At 32.2% G+C, this 18,670-nt stretch overlaps 1 protein-coding gene across 2 annotated transcripts; it reads left to right on the forward strand.

Annotated features, from left to right (window-relative positions):
- Nucleotides 1–1,963: 1,963 nt before the first annotated feature.
- Nucleotides 1,964–18,438, forward strand: LOC132721251 (RNA-binding protein RO60-like). Of its 2 annotated transcripts, XM_060705533.1 has the most exons (6): nt 1,965–2,130; nt 4,545–4,585; nt 5,336–5,376; nt 5,877–5,972; nt 10,899–11,038; nt 14,083–18,438. In XM_060705533.1, the coding sequence occupies exons 4-6, from the start codon at nt 5,916–5,918 to the stop codon at nt 15,581–15,583; spliced, it is 1,698 nt and encodes a 565-aa protein (XP_060561516.1). In that variant the 5' UTR covers nt 1,965–2,130; nt 4,545–4,585; nt 5,336–5,376; nt 5,877–5,915; the 3' UTR covers nt 15,584–18,438. The 2 variants fall into 2 exon arrangements, with proteins under 2 accessions (XP_060561517.1, XP_060561516.1); XM_060705534.1 differs by lacking the exon at nt 4,545–4,585 and having other exon boundaries at nt 1,964–2,130.
- The last annotated feature ends 232 nt before the right edge of the window (nt 18,439–18,670 follow it).

Genomic DNA, 18,670 nt, shown 5'->3' on the forward strand with positions numbered 1-18,670 from the left:
TACATCTTACACAACAAACAAACAAATTTTCTTTTTATTTTATGCTTAAAAACAAGTTAGAATGAAATTTCTATAATTTTAACGTTAATATTAAAATCTGTTTCCCCCATTGAGAGCCCCATTTAGTCGAAATTTCTCATTAAAAACAAGAAGTCTTGAGCTGAAAAATAAGTCCGCCAATCAACGTTAAATGACGGTGATATTTATTCATTTTATTAAAAAGATATGAATGATCGCTTGTTTTAATAATAAAAACAAACAATTCTTGTAGGAGAAAAAGTCCAACCATCCATCCATATTTCTGTTACTTACTGCGAATTTATATTAGACCTGGCTTTGTAAAATATAAGCGGCAGCCATTTTTTAAAGTTGTGTATTTCATGGGAGGAAAATAATTGTGTAAGATTCAGAGGGATATAATTTGGATTTGTTAGCCATACACCTTTTTAAAAGAAAGAAAACTTATTTGAGGATTGTAACAGACAAAAAATAAGTGTTGACAGATGTGAAAACATTCAGAAAAGGAGCTAGGAAAATGGAAAACTTGGAAGCTTGCTCAGGAACGCTGGGTTGTTTTACTTATTCTTCGAGTGATGGCTGTCATTGCTTTTCAATTTTTCATAAAGCATACGGCAGTTATTGCTCGTAGGATACTTTAATATGACCAAATGTCATCAAGAGCAGTTTTGCATGGGGAAGGAATGTATTTTTCAGACTGTAAAAATGAAACAAAAAAATTTAGAGACGCAATTTGGTGATTGGAATTTGAATGAATAGAAGTAAGTTTTCTTCTTTTTATTACTTTTGACATTTAAGTTATTTATCAATTTCAGCTTTGCTTTTTCTTTAAACAGCCAGATATTGTCAGAATTTTCAGCAAAAATAAAATTGAGGTATCACATGGGGAAAATCTTAAAAAAGTAGTTTCGTCATTGAAAAGTGTGAAATTATATTTTGATAATTTTCGCTGTGAAATTATCAAATATAATTTTCACGGATAAATCAGTAATCCAACGAAAATCATAAAATAAGTTTAACTTTCACTTTAATAGTTTGTCCAGGCACCCGTTTCTCCATCTCCGTCGTTCAACTACACTTCCTACTATATCTTATTTTTATCTAAACTCTTGGTAACTCATAACGTTGGCCATTCTAGTTATGTAACTAAGTTGAAATTTCGAGTTTATAAGTCGAAATTTCGAGTAAATAAGTCGAAATTTCGAGTTACTAAGTCAAATTTCGAAATAAGTAACTCGACATTTCGAGATAGCATGTCGAAATTTCGAGTAAGTACGTCGAAATTTCGATATAGTAAGTCGAAATTTCGAGATATTTAACTCGACATTTCGAGTAAGTAAGTCGAAATTTCGAGTTAGTAAGTCAAAATTTCGAGTTACTTACTCGAAATTTCGACTGAGCAACTCGAAATTGCGAGTAAGTAACTCGAAATTTCGAGTTAGTTAGTCGAAATTTTGAGTTAGAAACTCGACATTTCGACTTACTAACTCGAAATTTCGAGTTAATTAAAAACACACACTTGGCACTATTGCTCTTCCGTAATTACCAGCTCCCTAATTAATCTTTAAATTTAAGTGCGCACATAACAGCTGATATGTCCGCACGCGTTAAAAACAGCGTATTAATTTTTAACAGTTGAACGGGCAATTGGCTAGCACGTGTACATCTTTATGCTTCAGATTGACCCATATACTGGTGCATTAGTTTGCTACTTTAAGTGTTTGACATTGTTGTGTCTAAACAATCATTCCACTTGTAGTCTACTTTGGAAAATCCCTTTTTATATTGTTATATTCACTCATCAGCGGAAATTATAAGAAGTAGACGTGCAATTATTACAATTCACGGAAGCAATTGTGATTCAATTGTTTTAGATACAAGTTTCCTTTTAATCGCTGATGATCTAAATGACTGCATGATAACACTCCTTGTAAACGTGGAGTGGTGTTATCTCACAATAGCATCTTGAATTTATTCAAAAGGGTATACCGTACTTCCTTCTAAATGCGTTTTATACAAGATTCTTACTTCATAGCATTCATGCGATAAACTATGTGGCGTGTTGCATTGCATTTTATATCACTGATAGTTCGGATGTCATAGTTAGAAACGGTTAGTATTTTTTCGTCATAGTTTGTTAACATATAATCGTTGTTTTTATTTTTATCACGTGATCGTCCGATATATTTTCTGTATCTGAAACTGCACAATTCAACATTTTCTTTTTTTCTCTACGTGCGCCGCTAAGGATAGTTAACGAAGATATGTTTTAGCGAAAATTACAATTTAATCATTAAAGGTAAGCGGAAAATTATAAGAATGCAATTTTAGGGCGTATTTGCAATCCCTTATCAAAATTTGGATTAAAATATAATTGGATTCGTACACAGTCGCATGCACAATGTAGAGATAAAATTAATGTCACAACAAACAAAGTTGTATTATGTTTATTTTTTGCTGTCAATTTGTATAAAATCAGTAAGATATAAAATTATTTCATCAACATTTCTCAATATTTCATTGATAAGTATATAATAATTTCTATTATATAGTATTAGACAATTTACTCATACTGAACAATGCGTACTTTTAATTAAACAATTACAAATATGTAAAATACTGTGCCGGTCTTTTTAAAAATTGAACATTTTTGAATTATTTCGTTCTTAATATCAAGTGGATTATAAATATTTTGAATTATTAGATATAAACTGAAATACAATTATGGGAAAATGTTATCTTTATTTGTTGGATATACAATTTTTGCTTAAACATTTATAATAAAGGTAAGAAAATCCAAATAAGAAGTAACCAACGCTGTTTTTTGTTAACGCATATATAAACGGAAGTAATACCATCTAAGCAGGAAACAATACACTTAAAATAGAGAAGTGCAATTTAATTAACAAACTCTTTTTGTCTTACTTTATCCTTGTACGAATTATTATTATTGGCCAATATATAACCGCATGTAGTCTTTATAGCTAGCCGGTGCTATGGTGCGTGGACGGTCACTTGCACTTTCCTTTTCCGTCCATTAACAGGTTCAATCAAACCGAGCCTGCAACATTTACAATTTTGCCGGGTTTGGGCTTTCTTTAGGGATTCTGTTTTTCAATATTTATATTCCTGTAACGTCGATTGCTAATAATGCCCCCACAAAGTGGGGAGCATATAGCGTTGCACTTGGCCGTCCGCACTTTTGTCCGTCCGTACGTCCCGAAATCTTGTGAACGCAACTCTTCTTAAACCGGATGGCAGATTTTGCTTAAACTTCCAGGGATGAACAACCTTAATGTGTAGATAGTAGTAAAGGGAGGATATTTTGCTGCGACCAAATTTAACAGAATTATGGCCCTTTGTTGATTTTTTCACTATATACCATATATATGTTGTCAGTGGGGGCATCCGTGTCCTTTGGACACAGTTATAATTTTACAGAAACTGTTTACAGTAGAGTTTTATGAAGAATGAAATTGTTTTACATGGATATTCAAATTAATTTTGTAGTAGAATCATATCAAGGACACTGTTTAACATTAATAACTAGTGTCTTATCATGGTGCATATCAAACTGTGTACAAAAGTAACCCATCTCTTAATGTGGTTAAATATATTTCTTTCAATTCTCTTTTTTATAAGAATGTTACAATAGAAATAGATATAACTTTTTTCTTATTATATTAGTATTATCATTAGTATTATGTTATAGTAATGCACAGTTTATCGTTCAAATGCTTTTTAATTAATCACTCAGGCCTATTGGTTACGTGATGTTATTACTGTGCATTGGAAACAAGCATTATTATACAACAATGCAATAAAAATATATACATATCCTAATGAACAATGAAAAGATGGGTCCACTATATGGCAAATGAAGAACTTTTTGAAAACTTTAACAGGATACAACAAACCAAACGCTTTTGCAATAATAATGGCCATGTACAGGGCTAAAAGGCCCTCTATATTTTATTTTCTATATGAAATATAGATTTATATGAAAAGCCAGGGACTGAATAATTCACATCGAATAAACATCCACACGAAGATATGAACTAGCATGTATTAGCTATTGTATCATAGTTTAGAGACCTTTCTGTTGAAAATGTGTCAGGGTTAAATCGTATACATATACATGCACAGTGCGTTAACTGGAGTGCGGGTATTAGTAACCCGCACTCCAGAGCATGCCCATTGATTGCTGGGGTTTACATATTGTGACGGCAGAGAAAGGGAAAGCGACAGAAATGTCATATTCAGATGTTCGTTCATCGGTTCATTTTTGCCGGGGTTTCATATTGTGACAACAGGGAACATGATTTTATGTTTGACTATGATACAAAAGAGAAAGAACACCAAAACACTCGGCAATCTGATTAATACTCGGGGGCTACGCCCCCTCGTACAAATCAGATAGCCTCGTGTTTCGGTGCTCTTTCTATTACTTATCAATCTTATGCTCTATATATTCTTTGCACGTTAATTATACACTTCATGCAATACACTTGGGTTTTGAATTACAGATCTTGGAGTTCAAGGAAACCATCGCAGGATAGCTTCAAATGTAAGTTGATTTTAATGATATTAAGAAACTAAACATGTAAACAAATATTAATTGATTGCTGGGAGTTGTTGACTAAGTATATTCAGATAAATCTAAATAAATTTATAGATATAAAAGAAAACAGTACATTACTTATCATTATGGTTGTATGAACCGAGAGTTTATAATGTTCATCAGTTGACAATAATTCGGATTTGTTTACAAATGTACATTACCGGGCATTTTTAAATTGAAAATATACATATTTTCAGTCATTAATTAACGAAATGGACATTGTCTTCCTTTGGGTGTCAAATATTTACATTTGTTACACATTATCAAAGACGACACCCTCTGTTTATATTTACATCTAAAACTACGTGGTAGAACCTCTTACAATCCGTATTACGTCTGAGGTTATTTTCTAAGAAAAATAGCTGAGATGTTCCGAGTGCTAAAACCTTATGTTTCATGCACCTCATTACTTCCGCCTTTTTGTATGATACAAGGAAATAGTTCTTAAACGTAAAAGATGTCTTTTTACAAGAGGACGGTACTTTGTATAATGTGTTGTAACCTCAAAGATCTTAAAATCTTTACCGTATTCGATTACTTTAAAATGTGGTAAACGTTAAATATTTTCACGGTCTTAAGGTTATAAGAAGTTGGTTATTTTATATAAATAATCTTAATAAAATTTAAAAGACAGTTTACCAGATTATATACCATAAGCTAATAGTTATATTTTTATTTTATTGTTTTGAAATACAGCAATTTGTGTTTGATGAAACCATCGCTGGATTGACACAAAGGTCAGTTGAGATTTTATTTCTAATTTTGATGTTTTAGTATTATCTTATTCATTCCTAAATATGTTTTTACCTGAAGTCCAAAACAATACAAAGCTCACCGTCCTAATGAAGTAGAAAAAAATATGTTGTGAATATATGAAATATAAGTGTAAGTTATTCAATTCAATCCTTGACTGGTTTATGACAAAAACAAATGATTATGTCTTTGTTTAATAATAGTTTCGACTGTGAAAAACACGTAATGCATTCGTTGAAAAAAAAGTAAAAAAAGAATACCCGGTATGACAAGCCTTGAAGTACTGTATTTATTTCAAAGTATTGTTCATGTGACACGATAAACGAAACGCACAAAAATAATTTATTGAACATGAAAAATAAAAAAGTGAAAAGCATAACAAAATACCAGATAGAATACAAGGAAAAATATTTTTGTCACACTAATTAGATACCCATTATTAAGAAGTTTCAGCGATTATTTAATTAGATTATGATTCGAACAGATACGTTATTTGGACATTAAACCAAGGAGGTACTCCGACATGGGCAATCATGAATCCAAACCGGAATGGCGTCCTACTGCATCAAAGAAGAAACCGGTAAGATTTATATACATATATCCACTGAAAGATTTTTATTAGTGAAGGTATTGGTCAAATACAGGTTTGCTGAATAAATATAGAATCATTAAAGTAAAAAAACTGTAAACGCCCTTTCTTCTCGGTGCTATTTTAAACACGGTGCGTTCCGTCTGATACTGACCTCAACCTGGATCATGATTAAGCAGCAAACTTGACGACCTTGAAAATGATAAATGTATAGGTATAGGTATAACGCTTTATAACTAAAATACTTTTGGGCATGCAGTGAGAAAATCTAGCAGTATAATCCGTTGCTGAAAATCCCTTCCTGGCAAGATAGTAGCGTTCAAACTGGTATATGGTAAGTCAATTTTGATGTCCATAAAATATCACTTCGCCACCTTATATAAAGGTATCAATATAACGTTTCCATGATAAAACGCGTGATCCCGACAGTTTAAACATGAAAACTAAATATATATAAAAACAACAAACAAACACACATACGAACAAATAAACGGTTGAGTTTAAAAAAATAATTATCCCGTTAATATAATAGACAGATGTCTTATTTGTTGCAGTAAAATGGTAATGTAGATTTATAGGAAAATATTTAAGTCTTGTTTGTAAAACTACAATAACCAAAAGCTTATATATTTGGCATACAGAATTGCGAAGTTATATAAATGACCCTTTGAGTGACCCTGTCCTGTCGTGAATTACTTAGACAATGATACGCAAAGGTCACTTACATAGACTTACAATTATATGCATTGCAGAGCATTCAATTCCGAGTTAATTATCTCTCTTTAACAATATTAAATAAAGTTTGCGTTCATACCCAAAACAAACATCCATCATCGACATTTAGTTCGTTAACTCTTGAAGTTGTCTATCCGCCTATATGACTGAAATACTGCTGGGAAAAAGCGTAAAATGAAACAAACAAACAAACTTTAGTTGTCATATTTTTGCCTCAGTCCTCACCAAACTTAGATGTCTGGCCAAGTTATTGCTTTGATGTGTTAGAGCAATCGTCATCTAGAATGTACGATAGATCTAGGTCACATGAGTTAAAAATAGAAAAATCTTGTTAACACTGCAGGATACTATTTCTATCGGTTTTGTCCAAATACCCTGGATGGAAATTGGTCAACAAAATTGTTTTGATGATTTCTAGCTCAAGTTTGAATACGGGTTACCTGGGCTCAAGTCTAAATAATGGTAATCTGCTGTCAAAACCTAGGGCGGACAGCCCAAAACTAATTTAAAAAAATGTTTATACTCTACAAGTTACTATTGAAGGTTGTTAGGATAAACCCAATTATGGAAAAACCTTGTTAACACTTTAGAGGTTACAGTTGCAGTCTAGATATACTTGAAATTGGTTATTTACATGAATTTCAGCTCAAGTCTAAATAATGGTAATCTGCTGTCAAAACCTAGGGCGGACAGCCCAAAACTAATTAAAAAAATGTTTATACTCTACAAGTTACATACTTGAAATTTGTCAGAAAGGTTGTTAAGCAAGATAGAGTATGTTTAGTCTGGGGTCAAAAGGTAGGTCACAGTCAAAATTTGGTTAATCATTGTTAACAATCTTGAGGTAATAATTTCATTCCAAAAAGTATTAAAATAACGATCGTAAAGGAAGCTTCTATATTTTAGAGGTCTAGATCGAATATTGGTCATCTGGGGTCAGGAACTAAACAACACCGCCCTAATCATGGCAAAAAATAAGATAACACTCTAGATACAATATTTCCGGCCCAAATATTATCAAATTGGTCGGAAAGGTAGTAATATTAATTTTTAGCTCAAATTTAAAATAGATCGTCAGGGTCAAATCTAGGCTATAATGCCAACATTTGGAAGAAGGACAACCTTGTTAACACTATAAATATAGTACTTTGAGCCCAAATATCCTTTAAATTTGTGAGCAAGATTGTTTTTATGTTCATTTCATGTTCAAATATGGGTCATTTTGGGTCAGAAACTAGGTTACACAGCCCACATTTGGAAAAACTTGACAATATTTACACTTTTTTGGGGGGTGCTGATATGTACGTTACGATATCAGTTTAAGATAATACTGTATCTGCTTTTCATTAATAGCTTACAGTACTGATTGTCCACTATCATAAAGAGCCTTTGAATAAATAAATAAATAAATTTGTGTAATTATGTTAGTTCAAATTTATCAATTCAATATATATGGTGTAATAGAGAAAAAAAAATCCCTAAAAAAAGCCACACTGCAAAATTGAAAATGTTACAGGCTCGGTTTGACAAGGAAGTCACGTGATTTCCAAGTAGGTAAACACTCTTAACTGCGAAGTTGTTGATGTAAAAAGGCAATACAGATCAAAGGGAAATTATAAAGTGTTCTCAGTAAAGGATACAAGTTTAAACACATTTGGTTACGTAAAATAAATTGCGGTAATATATCAATCTCAAGAGCCAGTGAATCTCGCGTATGGGCTTTTGGGTCAGGATTGGAAAGCTTTGTTATTTTTAGAACTTCTTATTTGTCTGTTATATAAGTATCTGATCCTCTTAATTGAATTATAAAATTTGCAACAGCGGCCCCACTAAATTCACGAGACTGGCTTGTCGATTCATTTTATAAGACTGGCGCAAGTCTACACATGACCTTTTTATCTAAGACAGCCATTGTGCAGTGTAACTGATAGACTTTATGTGTGTTTGAAACGAACGTGAGAACTTGTACATCCTCTGTTAAAAATGCTTACACACAATTCATTGTTGGCGTCCGCGCCGAAGCGCGACGCCCCTTATGGAATGTAATCAGATTTTGTGAAAGGGCAATTGCAACTTCTTGGGCTTTTTCTTCGGTCATAATAGCCGATAATTCCGATTGGTATGAGAGTGTTTGATTATCAAAAATGAAATGTCGCGATATGTACAATGAATAGCGAACTGGAGAATTTAGCAATGCAAACATATTCAAATGGAATTATCTTATCCGTCAATTAATCGCGCTCTTCTGTTTTTTTTATTAGTACACGTGGGTTATTATGTATGGCTATACCTATAAGTAGAATGATGACCATAAACTGTACTAGTACGAAAATGTTATAAACCGTTCCTTTAGCGTTGACCACAATGAAATGCGCTATATATATAACTGCGCCTAGTTTAAGAAAATGCTATCCTGTTGACTAGCTCATTTTAAACTTTTTTTTCATTTTTACATTGCAACAATAAAGAATATCAGGTTTCGCACGTTAACAATATATTACAGACGAGCGGAGTAGTTATACAAGTAAGACGTAGACAATTTATATTTTACTACATTTTACCAAAAAGCTTTAAATAATGATTTATATTTAAATGCGTTAAATATGCTAGGGTGTGAAACATCATACGTTATCTAAATACATATTACATATTACAGTAATTTACCATTTTATAACATTTAAAAAAACAACTTTTGCTTATGAATCTAATGAACGCATTTACCATGCTTCTTAGATTTGTTAAACGATTTACCTGAACATGACTGTCAAAGGAGATTTGTTAACTCCATCGGAGATGTATGAAGTGTACAGACGAGTGCAATAATCAATTTTCTCAAAACTAAACACTATAGAATTTATGCAGGTTTATATCATATAAGCTGATAGTTTGCCAAGTTCCCCCTTCTGAATTATGATAAAATAAATGTGAAGTGATAGTTGATCACAAATTTGTTTGTACAGGTTTTTTTTAGTTCGGTACCCTGCCCCGCTTAGAATGGCACAAACGTGTCACACTGAATGTCCCATGAAAACTGCTGTATGAACACATCTGCCTGTTTGAATATTAAATGTTGCTTTCTTGATTCGCCGGTGCTTGGTAGCGTGGTCGGTAGCTTTTACTTATCATTACCTCCATAAACAGGCACAATAAGACCTAGTCTAGACCATATTTAATTTTACCGTTTTTGGCGTTCTCTTACCTTTGAATTCATTTTCTTTGTCGTTCATTGCTTACAAAGCGTTATGTATTTTTGAATAAAATGACGCATCACTAAATTCAAGTGCTGCTTATTTGGCGAGTGTTTGATTTTCGTAATTATACAGCATAACGTGCTTACATGCAATTGAATAGAGAAAAACAGAATCCCTTAAGAAAGCCCAACACGGCAAAATTGAAAATGTTGCAGGCTCGGTTTGATTTGGCCTGTTTATGCCTTACAAATAAAATAATTGTCTTACCTGTATTTTCAGACTTTGCATTGTAAAAGCTAAAATTCATTTTCTTTTTTATGTTTCAAAGTGTGATCCAATTTTGTTAAATGCAATTATGCAATTATATGCAAACAAAGGTCGTATAACATCATGTGTCAATGTAATTAAATTTCAAGAGACAATAGGCAATACTATTTGTTTTGGTTTAGAATGTATTATGACATTTGCATAGATTAATCAGCTTATTAACTTTCTAAGGCTTGCCAGTTATTGTAATACATTTTCTCCGATAGTTGCCCTATTTTGACGCATCAAGACATCATAATACTGAGGAAATGAATGACAAAATGGCATGTTTCATACTAAACGCTTGTAATTAAAGTATTCTCAAAGTGTTAAGGATATTTAAAGAGTTAAACATCAAATAAACAATGAAAGCCATGAAGTCAGTTTGATTTAAACTATTATTATGAGACAATACAAACAGTATCTTAATCATGACTCACCCCTCTAGCTCAGTTATCAGAGTATTCGAAATCATTTAGTCCATCTGACCAGTTATATACATGTATTTTACAGTACGTTGTCTCAGTTCAGATATTAATGTATGCAGATCATACACAAAACTCATAAATTCAGATAACAGGTTGGTTTTGTACTTCCGACCATTCTGATTATTCTTTAATAGCATATCTTTGCCACGCATTGACTCTACATCAACATGGATAATACATTTTTTCCTTTATTTCAGATGAGAAAAATATACGACGAAAGTACGTACAAGTTGAACGACTGGGGCTGTTTAGAGCGGTTTATATATCTAGGGTCTGAATCGTCATACAATGCGAATGACAAAGATCCAAATCGTAAGAATGCTGAGTGTATAGACAGGTTAGTATTAAGATTTCTAAAGTAAGATTTGTTATGTGTAAAGAAGCTTTTAATCACATTTGGAATGAAAAACATGTCTTCAGTATGACACCGACTTTGTTGGACTGGATAGGTATGGTTTATATTGTAATATAGAGGCAAATGACAAAATACTTAAACTTAAAATATCTTGTTTTCTTTTCAAATGAAATACATTAGAATATTAATACATGCAACAGGAATTATGAGTATAAACAAAAATTCGTATTGAACATAGATAGACCAAGTAGCAGAAGCACGATTCGAAAAAAGTGCATACTGGCAAAATCTGGGAAAAACTGATCGTGAATATAACAAAACAACCTTTCTGAAAAAGATCTTATTTTCAATTAGTCGAGAACGGGTGAATACAGCGAATTGGCAATGTTTTCAAATTTTAAAAGATCTGGCACGGGTAAAGAAGAACTTGTCCGATTGACCTATGCTTTATTTAGCCTACGCAACGCACACCTTTTGCACTATCGAGGCTTTGTTTCAAATCGAGTTCAGGTGCTTCTGTTATGCGCTAAATCTTTCTGATTTATGTTGTTTTTATCAAATATTTTCACAAAGAGCTCCGCAGATGCGAGGTAATATAAGGTATAAAACACATACTCTATTTTTTTACAGGAAGACATGAACATACTAGTAATAGAAATAACATTTATTTTATATTAATTTCATTTTGATTATTATTATAGACAAAATCAAGTAAATGAAGTTGAAGTTAGCTGATTGCATAGAAAATCAAACTTGATCTATGCACTTGTATGCCAAACATGAACACATACAGTGAAATCCTTTTTAAGTTTTTTTTCTTTGGAAAATAATTATTTCACAGATAATATACTGAAAATGGACTATAACTTTTCAAATAATGAGTTAATTGAATAAAAATCTAATATAACTTTTCTTATGATAATAACAAACTTGCATGCACAATATAAAAAAATCATTGACAAACTACAAAAGTGATTCTGCTGAATCCAATAGTTTCACCAAAAATGTTTTAAAAGGGAATTACATTTATGATTACGCTTATTGCAGTGAACATAATCTTTAATTTGATATAACGAGCTTAAATGCCAAATATAAACACAATCACTGAATCCTTCTAAAGATATTCTACTAAAACCAATAACTAACAAATTGCTAATAAGTTGGCACAACTCTATTAAATATTGTGTTGGTTGAAGCCAACATCGAACGTTACCCGAGTTTGTATATAATATACTTTTATTGACGGACAAACGGACGTTCTTCATGACTTGATGTTTTACCTATGATCTTCTTTGATCTCTGAAACCCAATAAATTGTTTCCCCACCAAATCAAATAATGTCACTTGAGTCCGTACGGACAGGCGGGCGATAAATTGCTATTAAAACATCGCGAATGTCTGGTTTATAAAAAATGAAAATGGTAGTTCGACCTTGTTATAATTATATCATGTTTATTTATTTTCTAAAGTAATACAATATATTTGAGTATTTAAGAGAGTAAAAAGCAAAATTCTATAAGCCGTTTTCGCTGAAAGCAGTGTGCATTGATAAAAATGTACCTTTTGTTTTATCATAGTCATTATACCTCATAAAGTTGATCAAAGTGTACTTGGCTACCGACTGTTTCTATTAAAGTGCCATTACCAAAGAGAAAATAGATACATTTAGCATATTTTAGCGAAATCAATCATGGAAATACCCCCCAAAGTCAGTGGTTCCTGGAACAAAATACCATATGCACATACCATAATAAGGTACAGTTATTCCCAAGTTAACTACGTTTGAACTACTTGCAGCATTCTTACTTACATAGAATTGATATGGCGCACACTCCTAAGGCACCATGTACTCACCTGCAGCACTAGACAAAAATAAGCTATATTTGTTGGAGTGTTAACTCTTTAAACCTGTTACTATACCAGAAGCAGTTGGTAATCGTAACGTAATAACATTTGCCAAATATGACAGGTTAACATTTGCATCAAGCTGTACCACATTTACCAAGACTTTTGCGCATTGCTCTATCGAGTATATTATATTCGTGTGAGGTCAGGAAAAAGGTACACTAACTATAACAAAAGTAATTCAAACAAAGGTTTTAATTTTGAAAATAATTAACAAAAATCATAGAAATCACAAAATAAATAAATCACAATAATAATACCACCTTTCTTGATTTGCATAATGATAGCACCGAAAAGCGAAAAATAAATGAAGCACCAATGTGTTTAATGTGTGCGTTCTCAAGTTTGTTTATCCCGTTGTAAAGCAATAAAAAATTATATTTGAAATGCCTCTTTTCTTCTATATAATTCCACAAATAAAAGTTTCCTTTGGTATGTTCATTTTAAGTACTGATAGTACAACTCCAAGGGTAATTTGAGCTATATTTCATAAGTTTGAAGTACTCGATTTATCTATCCACTTGTACTCAATGCCACTAACGAAACTCTTTAAAAGCACAAAACGTTGTGACCTTTTATTATCTGTTAGAATCTTGAGCCACCATCATGTGCTGTATTTCTCCTATCGGTCGTCCTGCAGTATATCTGTATCGTGTACACTGTTTTTCCGTCTGCCTTTGCTTAACCATTCATTGCTCTAATGCAGTCAGCATACACATGATGAACAATACCGTTTTATAGCTAGCTAGTATATTATACTATAATATTTGTGATTTCTAAAATTCAAATGTAAAATAAAAACACAAAATCTATGTGAACATTTGTAGCCCTCATACAAAGTATATCATATAAATAATGTTGTCAAATACGCGGATATTGATATACTAAATTCATTATAACAGTTCCGATTATTTTATATGCAAACTAAGACTTTCATCATTGTATTTCTTTAAAATAAGGAATGTACATTAAACGGCAAAAAAAAAAGGTTCAGATAATGTTCCCTTGCCAGCATTAGTTGTTTACAAAATTACAAATTAATGATTCAAATCATTTTGTTCATTTGAATTGTAAGGGATATAAAATGCGCTTACTTGTAATTAATACGCTTATAATTTCAGACTTATTGGTGCTGGAAAAGGGGTAGAAGTGGTGCACAATTTATCTGATATAAGTCTATGTGGCAGAACATTGCGACAAAATTATTTAATATTTGCACTTGCAATATGTGCAAGATCCAACGATGAAGAAACAAAGAAAGAAGCATATAAAGCATTAAACGCGATATGTCGTATCCCAACACATTTCTTTTTGTTTGTTAATTATTGCAAACAGGAAAGTCTGCAGTCAGGATCAAAAGGCTGCGGCTGGGGAAGAGCACATCGTAGAGCTATGATCAAGTGGTACGAAGAAAAAGCAAAACATCCGGTCTGTTTAGCTCGACTTTTGACAAAATACAAGTCCCGTCGAATGCACACAACTGATAAGAAAGGAGAGACCTGGTCGCATTCTAAAATATTGAAGAAAGCACATCCAAAATTCGAAGATGATTTCATGAAAGTAGTTAAACAATACATTTTTAATGGCTTTAAAGGGGCACAAAGCTTTGCATCAAATAAAGAAATGAATAGTGAAAGTATTTCAAAATTCCTGACTTACATAGATGGTACAGAGAAAGCCAAAAGATGCACTGATGAGGATACGCTCGCGGCACTTATAAAGGAATATAATCTTGAACGAGAGCATATTCCAACACAAATGGTGAAGTGTCCCATGGTTTGTAAAGCGATAATGACAAACATGAAAGCGGGAGCGAAGGTACGCAATATCTGTTTGATGTCTTCTAGAGGTCTTTGTAACGAGGGGTCGGAATGTGAAAAAGAAATAATAGCGGTACTTAGTAACGAGAAAGCTTTACACGATGAAAGAGTTCATCCAATCAGAATTCTTATTGCTTTGTTGTCGTACAAAAACGGCGAACATTTTAAGAAAACTGAAAGTAAGAACGGTATGGTAAATACTCTTAAATGGAATGTGAACCAAAACATCTGCCAGGCGCTCAATGCAGCCTTTTATCAATCATTCATTACCGTTCAGTCAAGTGAAAAACGGTTCTTGATAGCGATTTCCTGTAGCGAAGATATGGATAAACCATGCAATGGTTGTCCTGCCATTAACTGTAAACAGGCCGCAGCGGCGATGACGATGCTGACTATTCGCACTGAAAAAAACTGCAAAGTTGTTGGATTCTCCGATGGTCTGAAAAAAATAATCCTTAATAAGAACGACTCACTCGAGGACGTCACTCAGAAAATAAGTGAAATAAAGGGAACTGAAACTGATGTATCTAATCCAGTTCGCTGGGCTCTGGAGAAGAAAAAGACATTTGATGTTTTTATAATATATTCAGACAACATAAAAACAGAGGGGAATCAAGCGATTGAGGCTCTTACGGAATATCAAAAAGAAATGAAAACGCCTAATGCAAAATTGATCGTAGTTGCGATGTTAGCCACTGACAGCATTATCGCAGACGAGCGCAATCCTTTCATTCTTAACATTGTTGGTTTCGACAAAAAAGCTGCATTGCGCATACAAGAATTTGCCACCTCAGAAATTTGACTTAACGGCGAATAGAAAAGGAAACGTTTGTAGGACATTTATGAACTAAACTTTATTCTACTTTTTAACGTGACATCAACGGTGAAATTATAATTCGTTCGGCTCAACAAAGCGTAATATAAATAGACAAATAAGTTTGTATGCTGTGACGAAAGAGTACATACAAATTTAGTTGTTTTGACTGTTATGGACTTTTCGGAAAGTAGTTTCTGTGGCCATTTTTAATTGATGACGTAGGAATATCCCTACCTAATTTTGTTAACCTTCATGTCAGTTATACTTACGTGTATCTTTTTCCTCGCTAATACATCATTGTTTCATTTGGCGTATTGTACAAGTTATATTTTATGTAAGTAACACAAATAGCCATTCAATTATTCAACTTGATTGTAAACAAACAAAGAAAGAGAGAAATAAAACAGACAAAACATCCTAAACGCTATAATTTCTGTTACAAACTACGCAAGTTACGGCCTACATGTATATAAAATTTGTTTAATTATATTATGAACTATTCACTTTCAAATGATCAACATCATCATTTTCTTCTTTCTTTATTTTTTATCAATCTAACCGTGTTTATTTTTTTATTATTTTGTGTGTGTGTGTTATATAATTACATGTATGCTGTTATGAAAAAGTCCCATCATGAATGGTAATAAAACTGAATTGATATCCGGGAACAAAAGGATGTGTAATGGACCACACCCCGCTCAAATTTCATGTACAGTGACTGTCATTTTACTTATATGTCAAGTACCGGTAATAATGTTATTGATTATGCAATAATGTCATATCGGTTATTCCCCATTATAAGTAATTTTGTCGTTCACGACATGTTTTCATTTTCGGCACATGCTCAGATTCATATTGATTTAAAATGTTTTTGTTTGGAAAATGAAAATATCAATGAACCTCATTGTCAAGAAGATAAAATGGGAAAATGACCGAAACGACATATTTAGAGAATGTATCTCTTCTGATTTATCAAGCATTGAAACTATTGTTAACGATGTAATTGATAATAATTTAAGCTTAGATAGCGGTAATGACTCTATATCTGCTATTTTATACAAAAATACATATGATATTTTCGGAGTTACGAAAGTCGTTAAAACGTTTAAGTACAGACGGAAATTTAAAAGTCAATGGTTGGACCAAAATTGTGAGCGTGAAAGAAAGAATTTTGTTCATGCAAATAGATTGTACTTAAATTGTAGATCTGCACTTAATAAATAAAATCTGATTATTTATAGACGATTGTATAAATTAGCTTAGGGGAGAGCAAAGACAAAATATCACTTAGCTCAAAAGAATAAAATGCATAATTTATCAAAAACCTCTCCGACATTGTTTTGGAAGGAAATAAAACAGTTTAGAAAGAAAAGTGCCGATCGTAAAGTGTCGAATGAACAATTTTAACCATTTTAAGAATTTATTTAATAGCCAAAATATATTTTCAAATGATGATGTTGAACAGTGTATTAATAGTGATGATGTTATATTACAACAAGTTGATATGTTAGATAAAGACATTACAATAGAGGAGGTATCTAAGGCTATTTCTTCTCTAAATAGGAATAAAAGTTGTGGTTATGACTTACTTTCACCAGAAAAATATTTATTGAATGTAATGATTTATTATCTCCAATTTTAAGTAAAATTTTTAATCATATTTTCACAAGTGGATCTTATCCAACCTCATGGAATAAAGCAACTATTGTACCTGTCATGAAAAAAAAGGGATCCCAGTGAGGTAAATAATTATAGGGGTATTGCGCTTACAAGTATTTTTTCAAAAATATTCTCAGTAATCCTACATAATAGACTTCGAAAATGGTCAGAGGTCAATTATTTCTTAACAGATAATCAGTATGGATTTAGGAATAGTAGAAGTACTATTGACTGCATGTTTGTACTAAATTCTATTATTAATAAGATTGTTAAACGTGATTAAAAGAAATTGTATACTGCATTTGTAGATTTCCGCAAGGCATTTGATTTAACATAAAAAATGGTATTTGGTTCACATTAATTGACACTGTTGTCTCAGGTAAAATGTTTAAAATTCTAAGAAGCATGTATGAGGGTGTGACAATATGTGTACGTAATAATGGCTCACTTGCTGCCTCTTTTGATAGTTACATGGGCTTGAAGCAAGGAGAGCCATTATTTCGGTCTGTACTAGCCATGGACAGTTAATAGTTATTTCGGACTGTAATAGCCTTTGACATTTAATAGTTATTTCTATCTGTACTAGCCTTGGACATTTAATACTTATTTCGGTCTGTACTAGCGTTTAGATAAAGGAGTAAAAGTAAAGTTTATCGTCAACTGAAATGTGACAAAATAGTTGGTCTAACAACAGTCAAATAAACATATTCAGTAATCAAGTCTGCATGAACGGACTGCTAAACATTAGTTATTTTTATAAGTCAATAACTTTGATCAATATGTTTGAATGCTACGCATTCAAGGACCAATGTTGTACGTGTATTTTAGAATAAAGATCAACAGGACGGCATTCCATGAACGCAACATATTCTATCAAGTCTGCAAAACGACAATGATAAATAAATTGCCTAAGTTACTTAATCTTGCTGTTTAATTTGTTTTAATGAGTATTGATTTGTTTACGGTATCTTCTATTTTGTTTTGTATATTACATGTATTTAGTTCCTGATTTATTACGAATATGTGTTTTTTTTCATTACGATAGTATGTTTTGTGTATATTATACTTATGTTTACAATTTAAAGTTAATTGGTCAATAATGGAAGAACTGTAATTATACAATTATTAATGTATGTAGATTGTATTCAGTAGTATAGTTAAATAAAGCATCTCTCAGTCTTGTTTCTTGTTTCGTATCCTTTTAACGTTGAAGCAACAAAACACATACACACATAACCTGGTAGTTCAATCCATTATTTGGCTTGTAAGGTCTTAGCGCAGGGTAAAACAACTAAGACATATGGTCGGAATGGCCTTAACAGGAAGACAATGACTGTGTATATGTACATTGTGAAAGCCAGAACAGCAACCTGTATTGACAGGTAAACTTTTTTTGAAAATATCAAAACATAT

Source organism: Ruditapes philippinarum, unplaced genomic scaffold (assembly GCF_026571515.1).
Source record: "Ruditapes philippinarum isolate M1 unplaced genomic scaffold, ASM2657151v2 ctg1054_1_1_1_1, whole genome shotgun sequence".
Classification (NCBI taxonomy): domain Eukaryota; kingdom Metazoa; phylum Mollusca; class Bivalvia; order Venerida; family Veneridae; genus Ruditapes; species Ruditapes philippinarum.

Coding starts and splice junctions, on each gene's coding strand:
- LOC132721251 (XM_060705534.1), top strand. CDS start 5,916: ATGGGCAATCATGAATCCAAACCGGAATGGCGTCCTACTGCATCAAAG. Junction 5,973..10,898: donor CTGCATCAAAGAAGAAACCG/GTAAGATTTATA, acceptor CCTTTATTTCAG/ATGAGAAAAATATACGACGA. Junction 11,039..14,082: donor AATGCTGAGTGTATAGACAG/GTTAGTATTAAG, acceptor TTATAATTTCAG/ACTTATTGGTGCTGGAAAAG.